Source organism: Thamnophis sirtalis, unplaced genomic scaffold (assembly GCF_051295495.1).
Source record: "Thamnophis sirtalis isolate CommonGarterSnake01/CBP01778 unplaced genomic scaffold, rThaSir2_p1.2 scaffold_4, whole genome shotgun sequence".
Classification (NCBI taxonomy): domain Eukaryota; kingdom Metazoa; phylum Chordata; class Lepidosauria; order Squamata; family Natricidae; genus Thamnophis; species Thamnophis sirtalis.
The window spans coordinates 140,629,993-140,652,178 of NW_028261384.1; the positions used below are offsets into that span (position 1 = coordinate 140,629,993).

Consider the following 22,186-nt stretch of genomic DNA (forward strand, 5'->3'; position numbering starts at 1 on the left):
TACCAGTGGCTGGAGGGCTACGGTTCCCTCACCTTGCGCGAAGGGACAGGTAGGACCCTTCTCGAACCCTCCTCCCCTCCCCCACGCGCACCTGGGAGGGAGGGGAGCCGGCCCTTCGTTCCCCAGACCTGGTTGGGGTGGGTGGGTCGGTCGCTCTACAGAGGGGTCTTCAAGATACGGCCAAAGAAGACATGGCCTAGGGGGTTAAGGTGCTCGCCTCGACACCAGGAGACGGGGAGTTCTAGTTCAAAACTTAGCCATAAAAGCCAGCTAAATGACTTTGGGCCAATCACCGGGAGAGGGTGAATTCTAGTTCCGCCTTAGCTATAAAAGCCAGATAGGTAAATTTGGGCCAATCACCAGGAGGCGGGGAGTTCTAGTTCAGAACTTAGCCATAAAAGCCAGCTAAATAACATTGGGCCAATCACCGGGAGTGGGTGAATTCTAGTTCCGCCTCAGCTATAAAAGCCGGATAGGTAAATTTGGGCCAATCACCAGGAGACGGGGAGTTCTAGTTCTGCCTTAGGCATGAAAGCCAGCTGGGCGATTCTGGGCCAGCCACCAGGCGATAGTGAGTTCTAGTTTGACCTTAGGCATGGAAGCCAGCTGTGTGACTTTAGCCAATCACTAGGAGACAGGGAGTTCTAGTCCCACCTTAGTCGCGAAAGCCTGCCGGGTGACTTTGGGCCCCTCAACCCAACCCGCCTCGCAGGGCTGTCGTCGTGGGGAAAATGGGAGGAGGAAAAAGCATCCGATGAAGGCCCCCCCCCCCCAGATGCATGGGATTGCAATAACCAGCCTCCCCAGCGCCTTGCTGGCTGGGGATTATGGCTATACCCGGTACCTCCGGAGGGTCAGGCCGGAGATGCGCGGGATGAACAGATCCGGGATTTAGCCTTAAACTGGTGAAACGGTGCCTCTGAGCATGCGAAGAGTTTCCAGCACTCCACAGCCGCCTCGGTTCATGAGGCTGGGACCCATGGGCAGGAAGGCACCCCCTGTTTTGCGTGGGGAGGGGGGGCAACTTCTCCACTCTGACCCCCCCCCCCCAATTGGCCTTCGGGTCGCTTTTCCCGCAGCCAAAACGGTGGAAGACGATACGGGGAACCCCGCCTTGCTGCAGCATCGCAAGAAAGAGCTGGCCAATCGGCAGGAGAGCTACTGGTGAGCACGGCAACCCCCCCTCGCCCCTTCTCTCTGTGGGACCCCCCCCAAAAAACCTGCCCCCCCCTGAACCCCAAAAGTCGAGGGCTCGGAAGAAGCACCGCGAAAGTGGGACTCTGAGGAGGGGAGGAGAAGCTGTTACTCGCTGGCCTCAGCTGCTAGGTTTCTACATGCAGGGAGCATGCCGAGACCTTCCCATTCAATTCCCCCCCTGCCCTTGGAGGCTGGATTAGGAGATACACAAACACACATACACACACACACAAATACACACACACAACAACCCTGGCTCTCCTCCGCCGCCTGGATGATCTTTGCACAAGGGTGAGCGGACAGAATGGTGGTGTGTCTGCATTTGTGTCTGTGCGTGTTTGTGTGTCTGTATCTGCATGTCTCTGTGTGTGCGCATCTGTTTGTGTGGGTCTGTGTGTGCGTTTTTGTGCGTCTGCATCTGTGTGTTTGCCGTGGGTTTGTGTGTGCGTGTTTTGTGTGCCTGTATCTGGGTCTGTAGGTGTGTTTGTGTGTGTCTGTATCTGTGGTCCTACGGGTTTTTTGTGTGGGTCTTCTGAGTGTGTGTTTGTGTATCTGTATCTGTATCTGTATGTCTGTGTGTGGGGGTCTGTTTGTGGGTTTGTGTGTGTGTGTGTTTGTGTGCCTGTATCTGGGTCTGTAGGTGTGTTTGTGTGTGTCTGTATCTGTGGTCCTACGGGTTTTTTGTGTGGGTCTTCTGAGTGTGTGTTTGTGTATCTGTATCTGTATGTCTGTGTTTGTGGGTCTGTTTGTGGTTTTGTGTATTTGTTTGTGTGGGTCTGTTTGTGGGTCTGTATCTGGGTCTGTAGGTGTGTTTGTGTGTCTGTATCTGTGGGCCTACGTGTTTTTGTGTGGGTCTTCTGAGTGTGTGTTTGTGTATCTGTATCTGTATGTCTGTGTGTGTGGGTCTGTTTGTGGGTTTGTGTGTGTGTGTGTTTGTGTAACTGTATCTGGGTCTGTAGGTGTGTTTGTGTGTCTGTATCTGCATCTGTGGGTCTGTCTGTTTTGTGTGGGTCTGTGTGTGTGTTTGTGTATTTGTTTGTGTGGGTCTGTTTGTGGGTCTGTATCTGCGCCTATAGGTGTGTTTGTGGCTCTGTGTGTTTTTGTGTGGGTCTGTGCATTTGTTTGTCTGTCTCCGTATATCTGTGTCTTTGTGTGTGCTTATTTGTATGTGTCGATGCGTCTCTCTGTGTGTGTATGTTTGTGTATGTCTCTTTGTGGGTTTGTGTGGGTTTGTGTGTGTGGGTTTGTGGGTCTGTATCTGTATGACTGTGTTTGTGGGTCTGTTTGTGGTTTTGTGTGGTTTTGTGTTTGTCTGTTTGTGGGCCTGTATCTGGGCCTGTAGGTGTGTTTGTGGGTCGGTGGTGTTTTTGTGCGGGTCTGTGCGTTTGTTTGTGTGTCTGCATCTGTGGCCCTGTATGCCTGTGTGTCTTTGTGTGTGCTTATTTGTATGTGTCGATGCTTCTCTCTGTGTGTGTTTGTGTGCCTCTCTCTCTGAGTCTGTATATTTCTGTGTGCGCCTGTTTGTCTGTGTAGCTGTGTGTGTTCCTGCTTGTGTGTGTGTGTCTGTTCACAAAGGGGAATGGTGAACCCACAACTGTAGCTGAGCACCAACATTAACACACACAAAGTGTGCGGGTTGGGGAAGAACGAGACGCTCGATTCACCTCCAACAAGAACCTTCGCTCCTCTTGTATCCTGTAGCCAGGAGTTCCCTAGTCTCTTTTGTCTGTGCTTTGTGTCGGTTGTGTGTGTTTGTCGGTTAAAAAACAACACCCATCTTCTTTGCATCTGGATGTTTCTCGCCACAGCTGGAAGAAGTACGCCCCGGGCTGGCCGAGGTGCGTCGACGCCCACACCACGGAGGACCTGCACTCGAATTCTAAGTATTCCCTCAGCAAAACCACCGTCTTTGCCGTCCGAACCCTCAAATCGTGAGTAAACGGACAGTCGGAGGTTCTGGGCTCGATGCCAAGTGGGGGAGAAAAAGACGCCGGAATCACGGGAGGCTGCTGGGGAAGATGGTTTAATGGCGGACAGGATCCCACGGCTTGAGCTTGTCTTCTGATTGGTTGCCATGCCTTAATCCCATCGCCCTGGAGCGGAAGGGTGGGAAGCAGTGGTGGGTTTCAAAAAATGTTGGAACCTCTTCTGTAGGTGTGGCCTGCTTTCCGGGTCCACTGGTGGAACCTCTTCTAACCGGTTCGGTAGATTCGACGAACCGGTTCTACCGATCCGGTGCGAACCAGTTCTACCGATCCGGTGCGAACCAGTTCTACCGAACCGGCGCGAACCAGTTCTACTGAACCGGCGCGAACCAGTTCTACCGAACCGGCGCGAACCAGTTCTGCCGAACCGGCGCGAACCAGTTCTGCCGAACCGGCGCGAACCAGTTCTGCCAAACCGGCGCGAACCAGTTCTGCCGAACCGGTGCGAACCGGTAGGAACCCACCTCTGAATCCACCCATCTCAAAATTGTTGCAAACCCCTGATTCGACAGACCGAGCGGCGTATGTCTGCGACGGTCTTAACCATGAATCAAAGTTGACAGAAATCATGCTTTCTCTGCGTTCTCTGTTCCAGCCAAATCCGCGCCAATAACCCAGAATTATTGCGATTGGATTATCCGCAGAAAGTATCCCAAAACAGGGGTAAATTGAACATTAGCGTTCGTCCTGGACTTACAACCACTGCCTCAGTGACGGTTAGACGTTGCAATGGCCTTGAAAAAAGGGACTTCCTCACACTTAAGACCGTTGCCACGATACCCCTGGTTACGTAGAATGAAATTCAGGCATGTGGCAACAAGATTGTATTGATGACGTGTCCCCGTGGTCCCCTTTTGCGACCTTCTGACGGACCAAGTCAACGGGGGAAGCCCGATTCACTTAACAACCGTGTTCCTCACTTAATAGCAAAGATTCACATTTAGCAACTACCGAACTGGTGCGAACCGGTAGGAACCCACCTCTGGGTGGGATGTTATGTTATGTAGAATAGACTGGCTCAGGCCCTTGAAGGGCCCATTGACACAAAGGTGGCGGCTATTAAGAGTGAGTCTGTTTCCTACCGTACTTCCCGGTGTAGAAGACGCATCTTTTCCCCTCAGAAAAGAGGCGGAAAATCTGGGTGGGTCTTATACACTGAATGCAGCATTTTTGGCCCCCCCCGAAACCCCTCCGGCCATTTTGGGCGGTCTGCAGAGCACAAAACCTTTTTCTTTTTAATTTAATTAACCACATTTAATTAACCACATTTATACGCTGTCCAATCCCGAAGGACTCCGGGCGGTTTACAAAAATAAAGAGAGAAAAAAAAAAGATACGTAACGAACACATAACGAAAGAAAACTGTTTAAAATAGCAACACCTCATACATTCATTCTAATTAATTTGCCTCTTCAAAACCTTGGTGCATCTTATACTCTGGTGCGTCTTATACTCTGAAAAATACGGTACCTTAAAAAAAAACATTTTCCTCAATTTCTTATCCATATAATATTCTGCCTTTTCCATATTTCCCAGGATATTTCATTTTTTCTAGGAGAGGGGTGGTTTTTTTAAACTTCCTACAGGACGTTATGGGTCAGGAATCCGGGTTTTTAGCTTCAGATGGAGGGCACTGGAAGGGACCCTGGAGGTCATCTAGACCAACCCTCTGCTCCAGAAGGAGAGCCAAGAGCCTTCCAGACAAATGGCTGTCTAGTTTTTTAATCTTTTAAAAAAAACACCTCCAGTTTTCAGCGTTCCCGCAACTTCTAGTGGCAAGCCGTTCCGCTGGTTAATTATTCTAGAATGTCGGCATTCTCCACGTAAAACAGAAAGGATAAAATGTATGTGGGAAACTCAGAGGGTCCTGGTTGGGAGATTCACCTTGAGGGCATCTAGACTGACCCGCCGCCAAGGGCCCGGGTTCAGAAACCAAGATCGCGGGGGGAATTTCTCACCACCTCGGAGGGAAATCCTCCGTTTCAATGAAATAATAAAAATATAAGGTGACAGTTCGAGGGAGGGCCGGCGCGGTGACGTTCGGCCTCAGCAACTTGGAAGGCGTGCGGACATCAACTCCCACAATCCTCGCTGCCAGCTGACCTTTGACCCTGTCCTTCCTCGCAGGGAGATTGAACTGAGGCTGAAGGGCTTCTCGAACCTGGTGGAATCCTGGGAGAGTCTGGATGATCTCCGCAAAATCTTTTGGTTTCACAAAACTCCCGTCACAGGTGGGTCTTCCCCCCCCCCCCCCGCTCCTTTGGCCAAGCAGTCCAGGAACAGATGGGAGACAGAGGGAGGGAGCCATGATAGACAGACAGACAGACAGACAGGATGGAGAGATAGAGTGGAGGGAGGGAGGAAGGGAGGGAGAGATACAATAGATAGATAGATAGGTAGGTAGGTAGGTAGGTAGGTAGGTAGGTAGGTAGGTAGGTAGGTAGATAGATAGATAGATAGATAGATAGATAGATAGATAGATAGATAGATAGATAGATAGATAGATTTTATATGTATGTATGTATGTATGTATGTAGATATATGAGAGAGATGATAGATAGAGATAAAAAGATAGATAAATGATAGATAGACAGATATAGACAGACAGACAGACAGATAGATAGATGGATAGAGGGATGGAGGGATGGATGGAGGGAGGGAGGGAGAAGGAGCGATAGATATAGATATAGAGAGGAGATAGATAGATAGATAGAGAGAGAGAGAGAGAGAGAGAGAGAGATAGAGAGATAGAGAGATAGAGAGATAGAGAGATAGAGAGATAGAGAGATAGAGAGATAGAGAGATAGAGAGATAGAGAGATAGAGAGATAGAGAGATAGAGAGATAGAGAGATAGAGAGATAGAGAGATAGAGAGATAGAGAGAGATAGATAGAGATAGAGATAGAGAGATAGAGATGGATAGATAGATAGATAGATAGATAGATAGATAGATAGATAGATAGATAGATAGATAGATAGATAGATAGGCAGGCAGGCAGGCAGGCAGGCAGGCAGGCAGGCAGGCAGGCAGGCAGGCAGGCAGATATACAAGAGAGAGATATGATAGATATAGAAAGATAGATAAATGATAGATAGACAGATATATCACACACACAGAGAGAGAAAGAGAGACAGAGAGAGAGAGAGAGAGAGAGAGACAGACAGACAGACAGACAGACAGATAGATAGATAGATAGATAGATAGAGGGGGGGAAGGAGGGAGGGAGAGAGAGAGGATGGATGGATGGATGGATGGATGGATGATAAATAGCTATAAACAAGAGAGAGACAAATAGTTTTTCCTCCTCCTCTAGTCCCAATATTTATTTAGCCTTCTGGAATGATTCCTGCAGAATAGAAAAGAAAGAAAGAAAGAAAGAAAGAGAGGAAGACAATTGTTTCTCCTCTACTCCTCCGCCTATACTTTTATGCACTTCAATCGTGCTTTCCATTGTTCTCCTTTTCTCCTAAATCCCCAAATGCCCCAATATTGTCCTTTAGTTTATGTTTCTCTCTCTCTCACTCACTACACATGCATTGCTTGTTCAGTTGCGTTGTGGGTGGGATCATAGAACTCTGATAAATCAATACAATAAATTATTTCTGGAAGGAAAACATGAAAAGGACGCTTGGATATTTTTTATTCCCCTTGGATATTCCAAGAATATCCACCCCCTGCCAGATTTACAGATTCACAGTTGGGTAGATGGTTGGATGGATGGATGGATGGATGGATGGATGGATGGATGGATGGATGGATGGAGAGATAAATAGATTGATGGATGGATAGATGGATAGAGAGATAGAGAGAGTGTTATGATGGAGAGAAGGAGAGAGAGAGAGATTGATGGATGGATGGATGGATGGATGGAGAGATAAATAGATTGATAGATGGATAGATGGATAGAGAGATAGAGAGAGTGTTATGATGGATGGATGGAGAGATAGATAGATTGATGGATGGATGGAGAGAGAGAGAGAGATGATGGGTCAATGGAGATATATAAAGATGATGGGTGGGGGGATGGATGGATGGATGGGTGGGGGGATGGATGGATGGATGGAGAGATAAATAGATTGATGGATGGATAGAAAGATAGAGAGAGAGATGATGGATGGATAGAGATATATAAAGATGATGGGTGGGTAGATGGGTGGATGGATGGAGAGATAAATAGATTGATAGATGGATAGAAAGAGAGGGAGAGATGATGGGTGGATAGAGATATATAAAGATGATGGGTGGGTAGATGGATGGATGGACGGAGAGATAAATAGATTGATAGATGGATGAATGAATGAATAGAGAGATAGAGAGAGTGTTATGATGGATGGATGGAGAGATAGATAGATGGATGGATGGATGGATGGATGGATGGATGGATGGATGGAGAGAGAGATGATGGGTGGATGGAGATATATAAAGATGATGGGTGGGTGGATGGATGGATGGATAGGTGGGTGGATGGATGGATGGATGGAGAGATAAATAGATTGATGGATGGATAGAAAGAGAGATGATGGGTGGATGGAGATATATAAAGATGATGGGTGGGTGGGTGGATGGATGGATGGATGGATAGATGGATGGATGGATGGATGGATGGAGAGATAAATAGATTGATAGATGGATAGAAAGAGAGGGAGAGATGATGGGTGGATAGAGATATATAAAGATGATGGGTGGGTAGATGGATGGATGGACGGAGAGATAAATAGATTGATAGATGGATGGATGAATAGAGAGATAGAGAGAGTGTTATGATGGATGGATGGAGAGATAGATAGATGGATGGATGGATGGATGGATGGATGGATGGATGGATGGATGGAGAGAGAGATGATGGGTGGATGGAGATATATAAAGATGATGGGTGGGTGGATGGATGGATGGATAGGTGGGTGGATGGATGGATGGATGGAGAGATAAATAGATTGATGGATGGATAGAAAGAGAGAGATGATGGGTGGATGGAGATATATAAAGATGATGGGTGGGTGGGTGGGTGGATGGATGGATGGATGGATGGATGGATGGATGGATGGAGAGATAAATAGATTGATGGATGGATAGAAAGAGAGAGAGAGAGAGATGATGGGTGGATAGAGATATATAAAGATGATGGGTTTGTGGGTGGATGGGTGGATGGAGAAATAAATAGATTGATGGATGGATGGATAGAGAGATAGAGAGATATATATGATTAATGGAGAGAGATATAAAGATGATGGGTGGATGGGTGGATGGATGAATGAATGGAGAGATAGATTGATGGATGGATGGATGAACTGGTCGTGTCGGCAGTGGGAGACTCCTCCCACCTGCCCAGACCTCATCACAGGCGCTCTGTGCATGCACAGAAACCCCGCACGCCAGAGCGCGCTCCCAGTTCCGATCCAGTAGCCAAAGTAAGAGGATGTCATGCCTGCTGTGCACCCTGGAGGTGTGATCACCGTGTTGTCTCCTGTCCTACCCATCCCTCCCCCTTTCTTCCCTTCTGAAATGCCTCCGTGTTTAGCCATAGCAAAGAGGCCCCCTCAGCCTCCTCTCAGAAGCCTTTCTGTAAATCCAGAGTACGTCATGGACCACTGGATGGATGACGACTTCTTCGGGTACCAGTTCCTCAACGGGGTCAACCCCGTCCTGCTCCGGAAATGCACCGAGATCCCCCCGAACCTCCCGGTGACGGACGAGATGGTGTCTGGAAGCTTGGGGAAGTCCACTCTTGAAGAAGAACTGAAGGTAACCTTCGGGAGACCCCAGGAATCTGTATTTAGCAGATGACAGAGGGAGAGAGCTGGAAGGGACCCTGGAGGCCATCTAGCCCAACCCCGCAACTCCCGCCCATTTCTGACAGGGGGCAGTCCAGACTCTTCTTGAAAGCTTCTAGTGATGAAGCGGCCATAAATTCGGAATAGAAGAAGAATAACAGATTAAGTCTAAGCAGTATCTCTTCCTCTCTTCCTTCTTCTCCATTTTCCTCTCTTCCTCCCATCCTTGCTTTTCTGTTTCTCCTTGCATGGTAGAAGCCAAATACATGTTCTTCCTGCATGGTAGAAGCCAAATACACGTTCTTCCTGCATGGTAGAAGCCAAAACACATTCTTCCTGCATGGTAGAAACCAAAACACATTCTTCTTGCATGGTAGAAGCCAAAACACATTCTTCCTGCATGGTAGAAGCCAAATACACATTCTTCCTGCATGGTAGAAGCCAAAACACATTCTTCCTGCATGGTAGAAGCCAAAACACATTCTTCTTGCATGGTAGAAGCCACATACACGTTCTTCCTGCATGGTAGAAGCCAAATACACATTCTTCCTGCATGGTAGAAGCCAAAACACATTCTTCCTGCATGGTAGAAGCCAAAACACATTCTTCCTGCATGGTAGAAGCCAAAACACATTCTTCCTGTATGGTAGAAGCCAAAACACATTCTTCCTGCATGGTAGAAGCCAAATACACATTCTTCCTGCATGGTAGAAGCCAAAACACATTCTTCCTGCATGGTAGAAGCCAAAACACATTCTTCTTGCATGGTAGAAGCCAAATACACGTTCTTCCTGTATGGTAGAAGCCAAAACACATTCTTCCTGCATGGTAGAAGCCAAATATACATTCTTCCTGCATGGTAGAAGCCAAATATACGTTTTTCCTGTATGGTAGAAGCCAAAACACATTCTTCCTGCATGGTAGAAGCCAAATATACATTCTTCCTGCATGGTAGAAGCCAAATATACATTCTTCCTGCATGGTAGAAGCCAAATATACGTTCTTCCTGCATGGTAGAAGCCAAATACACATTCTTCCTGCATGGTAGAAGCCAAAACACATTCTTCTTGCATGGTAGAAGCCAAATACACATTCTTCCTGCATGGTAGAAGCCAAATACACGTTCTTCCTGTATGGTAGAAGCCAAATACACGTTCTTCCTGCATGGTAGAAGCCAAATACACATTCTTCCTGCATGGTAGAAGCCAAAACACATTCTTCTTGCATGGTAGAAGCCAAATACACATTCTTCTTGCATGGTAGAAGCCAAATACACGTTCTTCCTGTATGGTAGAAGCCAAATACACGTTCTTCCTGTATGGTAGGAGCCAAATACACGTTCTTTCTGCATGGTAGAAGCCAAAACACATTCTTCTTGCATGGTAGAAGCCAAACACACGTTCTTCAGTGCTATTCCCACTTTCTAAAATGGGAACAACACTAGATCAGTCTCCTCTGATGGTTGCGAAGAGAAGAAGACCTGAATCCTTCAGGTCCCAACTGGGAAATCTGGATTTTCCAGGATTGGAGACCTATGTTGAATTCACACCCATCTTCCTTCATCTCTTTCTCTCCTACCCAGAAGGGGAACCTCTTCATTGCTGACTACAAGATCCTGGAGGACATCCCGACCTCCAAACTGAACGGGAAGCACCAGTATCTCGCAGCCCCAATTTGCCTGTTGCACCTCAATTCGGAGCAACAGATGATGCCGATAGCTATCCAGGTAACAGTGTTGATCAGTGTTTGTCACGCTTGGTCCCTCAAAGATGGGTAGAGATAGGTGGACTTCAACTCCCAGAGTCCCATGCTTAAGATAGGTGGACCGAATTCCCCGAACCCCATGTTTAAGATAGGTGGACTTCAACTCCCAGAAACCCAGGCTTGATAGGTGGACTTAAATTCCATGTTTAAGATAGGTGGACTTCAACTCCCAGAAACCCATGCTTAAGATAGGTGGACCTAATTCCCAGAACCCCATGATTAAGATATGTGGACTTCAACTCCCAGAGTCCCATGCTTAACATAGGTAGACTTCAAAAAATTCCATGTTTAAGATAGGTGGACTTCAACTCCCAGAATTCCATGGTCCAGATGGGTGGACTTCAACTCCCAGAATCCCATGCTTAAGATAGGTGGACCTAATTCCCAGAATCCCATGTTTAAGATAGGTGGACTTAAATTCCATGTTTAAGATAGGTGGACTTCAACTCCCAGAGTCCCATGGTCCAGATAGGTGGACTTCAACTCCCAGAATCCCATGCTTAAGATATGTGGACTTCAACTCCCAGAGTCCCATGGTCCAGATATGTGGACTTCAACTCCCAGAGTCCCATGGTCCAGATAGGTGGACTTCAACTCCCAGAATCCCATGCTTAACATAGGTGGACTTCAACTCCCAGAATCCCATGCTTAGGATAGATGGACCGAATTCCCAGAACCTCATGTTTAAGATAGGTGGAGTTAAATTCCATGTTTAAGATAGGTGGACTTCAACTCCCAGAATCCCATGCTTAAGATAGGTGGACTTCAACTCCCAGAGTCCCATGGTCCAGATAGGTGGACTTCCACTCCTAGAACTCCATGCTTAACATAGGTAGACTTCAAAAAAATTCCTTGTTTAAGATAGGTGGACTTCAACTCCCAGAATTCCATGGTCCAGATGGGTGGACTTCAACTCCCAGAATCCCATGATTAAGATAGGTGGAGTTAAATTCCATGTTTAAGATAGGTGGACTTCAACACCCAGAATCCCATGCTTAAGATAGGTGGACTTCAACTCCCAGAGTCCCATGGTCCAGATAGGTGGACTTCAACTCCCAGAATCCCATGCTTAACATAGGTAGATTTCAAAAAATCCCATGTTTAAGGTAGGTGGACTTCATCTCCCAGAGTTCCATGCTTAAGGACTGTGGGGTCCTTGGTGCTCTCTGAGCGTGACTGTTTCCTTGCAGCCATTTCATGACCCAACTACGTAACAACATCAGTAGTAGAAGGCGGTAGGGTTTGCTCTCTGTCTAGAGGCCATTGGAAACCGCTTGGGCCCAAGGAGTTGCCGAAGGAGGGCCGAGCTTCTGCTGAAACCCGCTTTCTCCTTCCCGTCTCCCAGCTGAGCCAGACCCACAGCATGGAGAGCCCCATCTTCCTGCCCACCGACCGTAAATGGGACTGGACCTTAGCCAAGATCTGGGTGCGAATGGCCAACTTCCACGTCCACGAAGTCATCACCCACCTCCTGGAGGCCCATTTCCACTGCGAGGTCTACGCCATGGCTACCCTCCGCCAGCTCCCCATGTGCCACCCTATTTACAAGGTAATTGTCTGGAGAGTGGGGCGGGCGTGTGTGTCCGTGTGTCCCCGTGCTGGGTCTTGACCCTTGGGCGACTGTCGAGGGGGGCTCCCAGAGATCATCTGGAGGGAGATCTTTGGGGGAACGGAGAGACAAGTTGAGAGAGCTAATGTCTTGGGTTGGCTTGGGAAGATGGGTTGGTGGCCTTCGAGATCAACCTGGGGAGATGACATGGGGGATTTGGGGAAGCCAATGGGGTCTCCCAGCTTGGTTGACCTTATAAACATATTTTGGGAGGGGGGGTCTAGATCAGTTTTTTAAACGTGGCCCCTTTAAGAGGGGGAACTTCGAACTCCCAGAATCCCCCAAATTATATTCCATGGTGAAGTCTAAGCAGTATCTCTTCCTTCTTCCCTCCCTTGCTTCCTATTTCCTTTCCTCCCTCTCGTCCTTTCTCTTCTGTCCTTCCTCTTGTCTATTCCTTCCTTCTTTCCTTCCCTCCCACCTTTCCTTCTTCTCTATTTTCCTCCTTTCTTCCCATGGTCCCATCTCTCTCTTTTTTCTTCTTCCCTCCCTCCCTCCCTTCTTCTCCATTTTCCTCTCTTCCTCCCATTCTCCCTTCTTTGTTTTTCCTTCCTTCCCTCCCTTGATCCCTTTCTTCTTCTCCATTTTCCTCTCTTCCTCCCCTCCCTTCTCTGTTTCTCCTTCCTTCCCTTCTTCTTTCTTATTTCCCCCTCCCTCCCTCTCTTCCTCCTTTCTTTTTTCTTTTTCTTTCTTTCTCTTCTTTTCTTCCCTTTCTCTCATCCTCCCAATTATCTCTCCTTCCTTCCTCCCTCCCCCTTCCTTCTTCTCCATTTTCCTCTCTTCCTCCCCTCCCTTCTTTGTTTCTCCTTCCTTCCCTCCTTCTTTCCTATTTCCCCCCTCCCTCTCTTCCTCCTTTCTTTCTTTTTCTTTCTTTCTCTTTTCTTCCCTTTCTCTCATCCTCCCAATTCTCTCTCCTCCCTCCTTCCCTTCCCCTTCTCCATTTTCCTCTCTTCCTCCCCTCCCTTCTCTGTTTCTCCTTCCTTCCTTCTTTCCTATTTTCCTCCCTCCCTCCCTCCCTCCCTTCTTTCTTTCTTTTTTCTTTCTTTCTTTTCTTCTTTTTCTTTCCTTCCTTCCTCTTTTTTATCTCCTTCCTTCCTTCTTTTCTATTGTCCTCCTTTCTCTCTTCTACCTGTCTCTGCCTTCCTTCCTTCCTTCCTTCCTTCCTTCCTTCCTTCCTTCCTTCCTTCCTTCCTTCCTTCCTCCCTCCTTCTCTTCTCTTCTCTTCTCTTCCCTTCCCTTCCTTTCCATTCCCTTCCCTTTTTTCTTCATTTCAGCTTTTGATACCCCATACCCGTTACACCCTCCATATTAATACGCTTGCTCGGACTGATCTCATCCAGCCCGGTGGGGTCTTCGATAAGGTAAGAAATCTTCCAAAATGGGGAGCCATTTTGACAACCGGAAATTTGGCCCTGCGCATCCTACCTCACACGTTCAGCCAGAGACCACAACTTCACACACACACACCTTCTCGATCCTGTCAAACCCATCACCCTTTCCTTTTACCGAGTCTCATTTTGCCCATTTGAAATACGGAATATAGTATTTGAAAGAGACACCTATAACAATAGAAAAATAAAAGGAGGGGAGAAGGAAGGAGAGGAGAGGGGGATGGAAGGGAGAGAAAGAGAAGGAGAGATAGTAGAAAAGGAAGAGGAAGAGTGGAGGAGAGGTAAGGGAAGAAGAAAGAGATAAGGAAAGGTGGTTGGAAGGGAGAGAAAGAGAAGGAGAGGAGGGAGGGAGGGAGAAAAAGAGAAGGAGAGAGGGTAGGAAGGGGAAGAGAAAGGGTAAGAGTAGGGGAGAGGTAAGGGAAGAAGGAAGGAGAAGGAGAGGAGGAAGGAAGTAGAGAAAGGAGGGAAGAAGGAGGGGAAAGGGGAGGGGGATGGAAGGGAGAGAAAGAGAAGGAGAGATAGTAGGAAGGGAAGAGGAAGAGTGGAGGAGAGGCAAGGGAAGAAGAAAGAGGTAAGGAGGGGAGGGTGGAAGGGAGAGAAAGAGAAGGAGAGAGGGTAGGAAGGGGAAGACAGAGAGCAGGAGTAGGGAAGAGGTAAGGGAAGAAGGAAGGAGAAGGAGAGGAGGAAGGAAGTAGAGAAGGGAGGGAAGAAGGAAGGGAAAGGAGAGGAGGGTGGAAGGGAGAGAAAGAGAAGGAGAGGAGGGGAGGAAGGGAGAAAAAGAGAAGGAGAGAGGGTAGGAAGAGGAAGAGAGAGAGCAGGAGTAGGGAAGAGGTAAGGGAAGAAGGAAGGAGAAGGAGTGGAGGAAGGAAGTAGAGAAGGGAGGAAAGAAGGAAGGGAAAGTAGAGGAGGGTGGAAGGGAGAGAAAGAGGAGAGGAGGGAGGAAGGGAGAAAAAGAGAAGGAGAGAGGGTAGGAAGAGGAAGAGAGAGCAGGAGTAGGGAAGAGGTATGGGAAGAAGGAAGGAGGAGTGGAGGAAGGAAGTAGAGAAGGGAGGGAAGAAGGAAGGGAAAGTAGAGGAGGGTGGAAGGGAGAGAAAGAGAAGGAGAGGAGGGATGAAGGGAGAAAAAGAGAAGGAGAGAGGGTAGGAAGAGGAAGAGAGAGGGTAAGAGTAGGGGAGAGGTGAGGGAAGAAAGAAGGGGAAGGAGAGGAGGAAGGAAGGAAGTAGAGAGGGAAGGAAGAGAGAAAAGAAAAGAAAGAGAAACTCTACTCAACTCTACTAAGAGCAGTTGGTGATGTAGAAGGAGACGGAGAGCCGGGTTTTCTAACGCAGGGATCTCCAACCATGGCAACTTAGTGGACTTCGACTTCCAGGATTCCCCAGCCGACTGAGGAATTCTGGGAGTTGAAGTCCGCACGTCTGAAAAGCTGCCATCTTTGGAGACCCCCCAGATCAAGGACATAGCCGACGATTTAGAAGATCTCCACAGAACTCTAGAACGACACATTGGGAAACCAACCGCCAATCCCTAGTCAGATGTTCTCCTCCGTCTTCCTCCATGGATGAGTTCCTTGGGTTTCTATCAAAAGTGCTGAAGGATCCCATCTTGAGCTCCTCATGGGAGGACAGGAGGACTCAGGAGGTCATTCCCAAGTCAACTGGCCCCACTGATGAGCCCACCTCATGTTCTCCTGGAAGAGAAGGTTGTGGCCCGCCAACGGCCAGCAGATTCGGACAGTGAGGAGGTTGGGGAGGAAGATGGCCCAGTCCTGGAGTCTGGGGAAGGCTCTGATGAGGGCTCTGCGTCGGAGGCAGAGAGGGGGCCGCCCCGACAGTTACCAGGTGCCTTCAGAGTCAGACATCAGTGAGGCAGAAGAACAGCTGGAGCCTGTTCCCAGTGTGGACATGTGCAGAGTGGCCAGACGAAGGGAAGAGCTAAAGAACAGGGGTCGACTTGGGAGTAAGGCCACAGGTGGACGGTGAATGGCCCCTCCCAGAGGGAATAAAAGAGGAGCGACAGGGGAGTGGAGTTTGCAGGAGTTCGCTTCATTGGTTCGGGACTCTCCGAGACTCCTGGCCAAGTTCTGCAGATCTCGGCCTGGCCGATCTCCAAGCCAGATGAGGTCTGTGACCGTAAATCCTCCCTCGAAAGACTTTGCTGGATGGGAAGGAGCAGAATTCACAGCCAATTCATAAAAAGGGGTTTTTGTTGGGACTTCCTGCTCTTGGGAAGCCTCGGTGAGAACAGAGAATTCGCTTCACACGTGGCATTTGGGTTGACCTCAAATCTGCCTTTCTCCAGGCCTCAGCCACGGGCCGGGATGGCATGCTGAAGCTCCTTGCCAAAGGGGTGGAAGTCTCCAACTACACCTCCCTCTGCCTCCCCGATGATCTTGAAGAGAGAGGCGTCTCCTCCTTACCCAACTTCTACTACCGGGACGATGGGATGAAGATCTGGGCCGCCATCGAGAAGTGAGTGAACTTTGGGTAGCTGTATTCTTCCCCCCCCCCTTCATATTTTATTTACAATACGATAGCAGAGTTGGAAGGGACCTTGGAGGTCTTCTAGTCCAACCCCCTGCCTAGGCAGGAAACCCTATACCGTTCCAGACAAATGGATATCCAACATCTTCTTAAAGACTTCCAGTGTTGGGGCATTCACAACTTCTGGAGGCAACTTTTGTTCCACTGATTAATTGTTCTAACCGTCAGGAAATTCCTCCTCAGTTCTAAGTTGCTTCTCTCCTTGATTAGTTTCCACCCATTGCTTCTTGTTCTGCCCTCAGGTGCTTTGGAGAATAGTTTGACTCCCTCTTCTTTGTGGCATCCCCTGAGATATTGGAAGACTGCTATCATGTCTCCCCTGGTCCTTCTTTTCATCAAACTAGACATCCCCAGTTCCTGCAACCGTTCTTCCTATGTTTTAGTCTCCAGTCCCCTAATCCTCTTTGTTGCTCTTCTCTGCACTCTTTCCAGAGTCTCCAGATATACAATACAATACAATACAATAGCAGAGCTGAAAGGGACCTTGGAGGTCTTCTAGTCCAACCCCTTGCCTAGGCAGGACACTCTATACTATTCCAGACAAATGGCTATCCAACATCTTCTTAAAGACTTCCAGTGTTGGGGCATTCACAACTTCTGGAGGCAACTTCTGTTCCACTGATTAATTGTTCTAACCGTCAGGAAATTCCTCCTCAGTTCTAAGTTGCTTCTCTCCTTGATTAGTTTCCACCCATTGCTTCTTGTTCTGCGTTCAGGTGCCTTGGAGAATAGCTTGACTCCCTCTTCTTTGTGGCAACCCCTGAGATATTGGAAGGCTGCTATCATGTCTCCCCTGGTCCTTCTTTTCATTAAACTAGACATCCCCAGTTCCTGCAACCGTTCTTCCTATGTTTTAGCCTCCAGCCCCCTAATCCTAATCCAGGAGAAGAAGGAAGGGAAAGGAGGAAGGAAGGAAGGAGAGAAGGGAGGGAGGGAGAAAAGGAAAGGAGAAGGAGGTGGTGTCAGAATAGGCCAGGGATGGTAAACGAAACAACCCGAATGGAATATTACAATTCTATCAACGGGATGACAAATGTATTAGAATTATGAATGTAAAATAAAAAAGAATAATAATTATGTGAATGTATATATAGAGAACCAAAAATACTTTATTTTTTAAAAAAAGAACCTCGATTAGACATTTAGGGTCAGAAGGATTCTCCACGAATTCTCAATTTTTGGAACGCTCTGCCAGATGCCTCCTTCAGGATTGTTGAGTCTGGTGGATCTCCCCTTCCTCTGGGAGGTCTCCCCTCTCTAGGTCAGAAGATCAGTAGCTGAACACCCCCAAGGTCCAAAGTGGCGTGGATACATCTGTCCATTTTCTGTTTTTTGGGGCTGCGGTCATAACTCCAAGGACCTGTGTGATTTGTTGTTAGTTGTGAAGTTGTGTCCGACCCATCGTGGCCCCATGGACCACGTACCTCCAGGGCCTTCCTTTCCATCCCCCAAAGTCCATTTAAGTTCACTGCTTCAGTGACTCCATCCAGCCACCCTCCTTCAATGTCATCTCCTTCTTCTTTTGCTCTCCATCGTTCCCAGCGTGAGGCTCTTCTCCAGGGAGTCCTTCTTCCTTCTCATTAGGTGGCCAAAGTCTTTGAGTTTCCTCTTCAGGATTCTGGCCTTCTAAAGAGCAGCCAGGGTTGATCTCCTCTAGGACCGACCAATTGGATGGCCTTGCAGTCCAAGGGACTCAATGCAGGAGTCTTCTTCTCCAGCACCAGAGTTCAAAGGCCTCCATTCTTTGGCCTTCAGCCTTCCTTATGGTCCAACCTTCACAGCCGTCCATTGCAACTGGGAAAACCATAAACCTTGACTAGATACACTTGTGTTGGCAGGGTGAGGTCTCTGCTTTTGAGTCCGCTGTCTAGATTTCCCATCGCTTTCCTCTCCAGGAACAAGCCTCTTTTGGTTTCTTGGCTGCCGTCCACATCTGCGGTGATCTTGGAGCCCAAGGAAATGAAATTGGTCACTCCCTCCATTTCTTCCCTCATCAATTTGCCAGGAATGGAGAGGGCCGGATGCCACGAATAACCAATAGAATAACTCCTATTTTGCTCCTGTCAATTTCAGATTTGTCTCCGGCATTGTTGAATTCTACTACAAATCCGACGGCGCCGTGAAAGAGGATCCCGAACTCCAAGCCTGGATCCATGAGATCTTCACGGAAGCTTTCTTGAGTCGGGAATCTTCAGGTAACGTTCGCTCACCAGCCCTCACCATCCTTGGTCTTTCTCTCTGAATCCCTCAGCTCGAAGATTGAATCTCCATAAGAGGGAAACCAGTTGGTTTTCTCCTCACAGTTCTTTGGTTGGTTCAGCAAAGGAACATTCTGGAACCCGGTTTCCAGAATGTTCCTTTGCTGAACCGACCAAAGAACTGTTGGGAAGAAGGTGCACCATCGAAAGTGGATGCTCCTCATCCTCATTTAACGATCCCATAATCCCTTACGGGGGTGGAATCTGAGCAACTGAATGGAGGTAAGCAGAGGGTTTCGTGGCCGGATGCCAGTCCTGGTCGCCAATACGGAGTTTTGTATTGATGCTCCTAGTGCTTTCCGCTAAAAGGAAGAAGACCTCGGTTTGACTACCTTTGTGGTCGGTCCACCAGAGATCGGTGCTTCCCTTCTTTCCACCCACATTCCTGGTTTTCTAGAGAAGTGGAAATTACATGGATAAACCCAACCCTTGGTTGGACATGTCTCAGAACAGGACATATGGTCCACTATGCCTGAAGTTCTCAGCGATGGAGATGTTACAGGACATTATGTCCCCACGTGTTGTGAGATTTCCATGCTGTCACCTCAGAGGGAAGGGAATTAACTCTCTTGTACATGGTGTGGTGTGGATTTTCATCTACCTTGATCTTCAGGAACTGGTCACTGCAGGGTTGGCGACCCAGCAGATGTAGGCCTCCAGATGTTACTTGAACCCCATGGAGCAATGAATGATCCTCAACCTCGGTAACTTTGAAGAGATGTGGACTTCCAGCTCCCAGAATTCCCCATCCGGCTGGGGAATTCTGGGAGTTGAAGTCCACACCTCTTCAAATTTACTGGTGTTGAGGAACACTTCCGTAGAGTACTACCCTGGTTATATATGTTTGATGAGTCCCAACTCATCAAATGATGTTTGAGTCCCCCCCCCCTCTTTAATTAGCAAAGCTGATGATTAACAGAACACTGGGGAAGCTAAAAAAAAAAATTTAATCCAAGCAGATAAACCAGTTTAGAAGCCTTTCAGATACTGGTTTTTGGTGGAGGGTCAGAAGGTTTCTTGGCAAAGTATCAGTTCTTGAGAAGGTGTCTTAGATGCCTCCTTCAGAATTCTTGGCCTCATGGTAGTCCTCTCCTTCCCCTTCTCCTCTTGATTAGAAGGTGTGTGTTTGTGTGTGTGTGTGTGTGTGTTTGTGTGTGTGTGGTCAGAAGTCCCACTGGCCTTCCTTTGTTTTTCCTTGAAGAGGTTTTGCTTCTCATCCGAGAAGCTTCTTCAGTTCTTCAGAGCAAAGGAGATCCCTTCTTCAGAAGCTGAAGAAGCTTCTCAGATGAGAAGCGAAACCTCTTCAAGGAAAAAAAACAAAGAAAAGTCCAGTGGGGGGAAAAAAATCGCACCTTTCTTTGGGGCAACCGTGACCTGGGTGACTTGAGAATCTCCATGGACATTAAGGGTGATAATTTCTTGACCGATTCTTGTTTTTGGAAAGCTCTGTCAGATGCCTCCTTCAGGATTCTTGGGTCCTGTGGACCTCCCCTTCCTCTGGGAGGCCTCCTCTTGTTTAGACCAGTTTCAGTTACTGGTTTTGTGACGATTGTATGACGAAGATCACGCGTCTTCCTGATCAATCCAACTTTGTTGGACAATACCCAACGTCCTGTCCATTTCCCCCCAAAACAGGTATTCCATCCACCTTCGACAGCAAAGCTGAGCTGATTAAGTTCCTCACCATGGTCATCTTCAACTGCTCTGCCCGACATTCGGCAGTCAACAGTGGACAGGTAGGTGATTCCTTCAGTGGGTGGGTGGGTGGGTTTTCATTTCTAATGTTCATCCTTCGTTCCTGGGATCAAGCATGATCTGCGAGACTTGCTGTTGAGGAGTATTTCCCAACTTTCCGACGTGTGGACTTCAACTCCCAGAATTCCCCAGTCAGCCACATAGGGTAACTTTCTTAATAGATGGCGGGTATGCAGTAAACATACTATATCTTGACTTAAGCAACGTGAAGAAAAGAACTGGCTGGGGAATTCTGGGAGTTGAAGTCCACAAGTCTTAAATCAGGGGTCTCCAACCTTGGCCACTTTAAGATGTGTGGACTTCAACTCCCAGAATTCCCCAGTCAGCCACGTACAATAACTTTCTTAATAGATGGTGGGTATGGAGTAAACATACTATATCTTGACTTAAGCAATGTGAAGAAAAGAATTGGCTGGGGAATTCTGGGAGTTGAAGTCCACAAGTCTTAAATCAGGGGCTTCCAACCTTGGCCACTTTAAGACGTGTGGACTTCAACTCCCAGAATTCCCCAGTCAGCCATATAGGGTAACTTTCTTAATAGATGGCGGGTATGCAGTAAGCATACTATATCTTGACTTCAGCAAAGTGGGAAATAAAAGAACTGGTTGGGGAATTCTGGGAGTTGAAGTCCACAAGTCTTAAATCAGGGGCTTCCAACCTTGGCCACTTTAAGATGTGTGGACTTCAACTCCCAGAATTCCCCAGTGAGCCACGTACAATAACTTTCTTAATAGATGGTGGGTATGCAGTAAGCATACTATATCTTGACTTAAGCAACGTGAAGAAAAGAACTGGCTGGGGAATTCTGGGAGTTGAAGTCCACAAGTCTTAAATCAGGGGCTTCCAACCTTGGCCACTTTAAGATGGGTGGACTTCAACTCCCAGAATTCCCCAGTCAACCATATAGCGTAACTTTCTTAATAGATGGTGGGTATGCAGTAAGCATACTATATCTTGACTTAAGCAACGTGAAGAAAAGAACTGGCTGGAGAATTCTGGGAGGTGAAGTCCACAAGTCTTAAATCAGGGGCCTCCAACCTTGGCCACTTTAAGACGTGTGGACTTCAACTCCCAGAATTCCCCAGTCAGCCACATAGGGTAACTTTCTTAATAGATGGTGGGTATGCAGTAAGCATAATATATCTTGACTTCAGCAAAGTGGGAAATAAAATAACTGGCTGGGGAATTCTGGGAGTTGAAGTCCACGAGTCTTAAATCAGGGGTGTCTCGAACCTTGGGAACTTTCCGACGTCTGGACTTCCACTCCCAGAATTCCCCAGCCAGCCATGCCTGGCTGGCTGGCTGGGGAATTCTGGGAGTTGAAGTCTAGACGTCTTAAAGTTACAGCTACCGAGTGTCCTTCAGCATCTCCTTCAACCTCAAGAAGAGGAAAAGGTGTCTTGTTATACTATGTACATCTTGTGTTGCCAGGAAGTTCTGAATATTGTCCTACAAAACAGTGTCTTAGACTCACAAATTCAACCCCACGGGCTTCGGGGGTTGTTGTTTGGAAAAGACCCAAAAAATCTTGTCTGACAAAACACACTTGATTTCTAAGCTCTTTTTCTGGGAAGTCTTGACAGCCGAGGGCTGGGTGTGACCGTAGATTAGCATTCCAAGATGACTTAGCCTTGGATTAATGTCTTCACACCTGCTGGTGTCTAATCGTGGTCCAACCTTGCCTTCTAGCCTTAGTTTGATGGCTTCCTGCTGCTGATCTCCTTGGGAACAACCTGGTCCTTCACGTTGAGTTCCCCCATTCCTGCCTTAGATCTTCTCCACTTGCCGTTGTAACTTCGGTAGAACCTCTATACAGATATTGGTGTGGTATCTTCTGTAGAACTTCTAACTTTGTGTTCCTTCTGTCTATAGCCAGGATGCCATCCTACCTTCTGTAGACCTTCTGATTTTGAGT

The 22,186-nt window shown here is 47.8% G+C and overlaps 1 protein-coding gene across 1 annotated transcript in view; it reads left to right on the plus strand.

Annotated features, from left to right (window-relative positions):
- The window catches only part of LOC148046920 (hydroperoxide isomerase ALOXE3-like), a 30,996-nt gene that overhangs the window by 4,927 nt on the left and 3,883 nt on the right, over window positions 1-22,186 (plus strand). The window contains exons 2-12 of the mRNA XM_087712121.1: window positions 1-49; window positions 1,080-1,164; window positions 3,006-3,128; window positions 5,310-5,413; window positions 8,756-8,925; window positions 10,537-10,680; window positions 12,064-12,267; window positions 13,602-13,688; window positions 16,017-16,186; window positions 18,332-18,453; window positions 20,152-20,252. The exon at window positions 1-49 is cut by the window's left edge and continues 156 nt beyond it. Of these exons, the coding sequence (XP_087568247.1) occupies window positions 1-49; window positions 1,080-1,164; window positions 3,006-3,128; window positions 5,310-5,413; window positions 8,756-8,925; window positions 10,537-10,680; window positions 12,064-12,267; window positions 13,602-13,688; window positions 16,017-16,186; window positions 18,332-18,453; window positions 20,152-20,252 (1,359 nt within the window). The remainder of the gene's footprint in view (window positions 50-1,079; window positions 1,165-3,005; window positions 3,129-5,309; window positions 5,414-8,755; window positions 8,926-10,536; window positions 10,681-12,063; window positions 12,268-13,601; window positions 13,689-16,016; window positions 16,187-18,331; window positions 18,454-20,151; window positions 20,253-22,186) is intronic.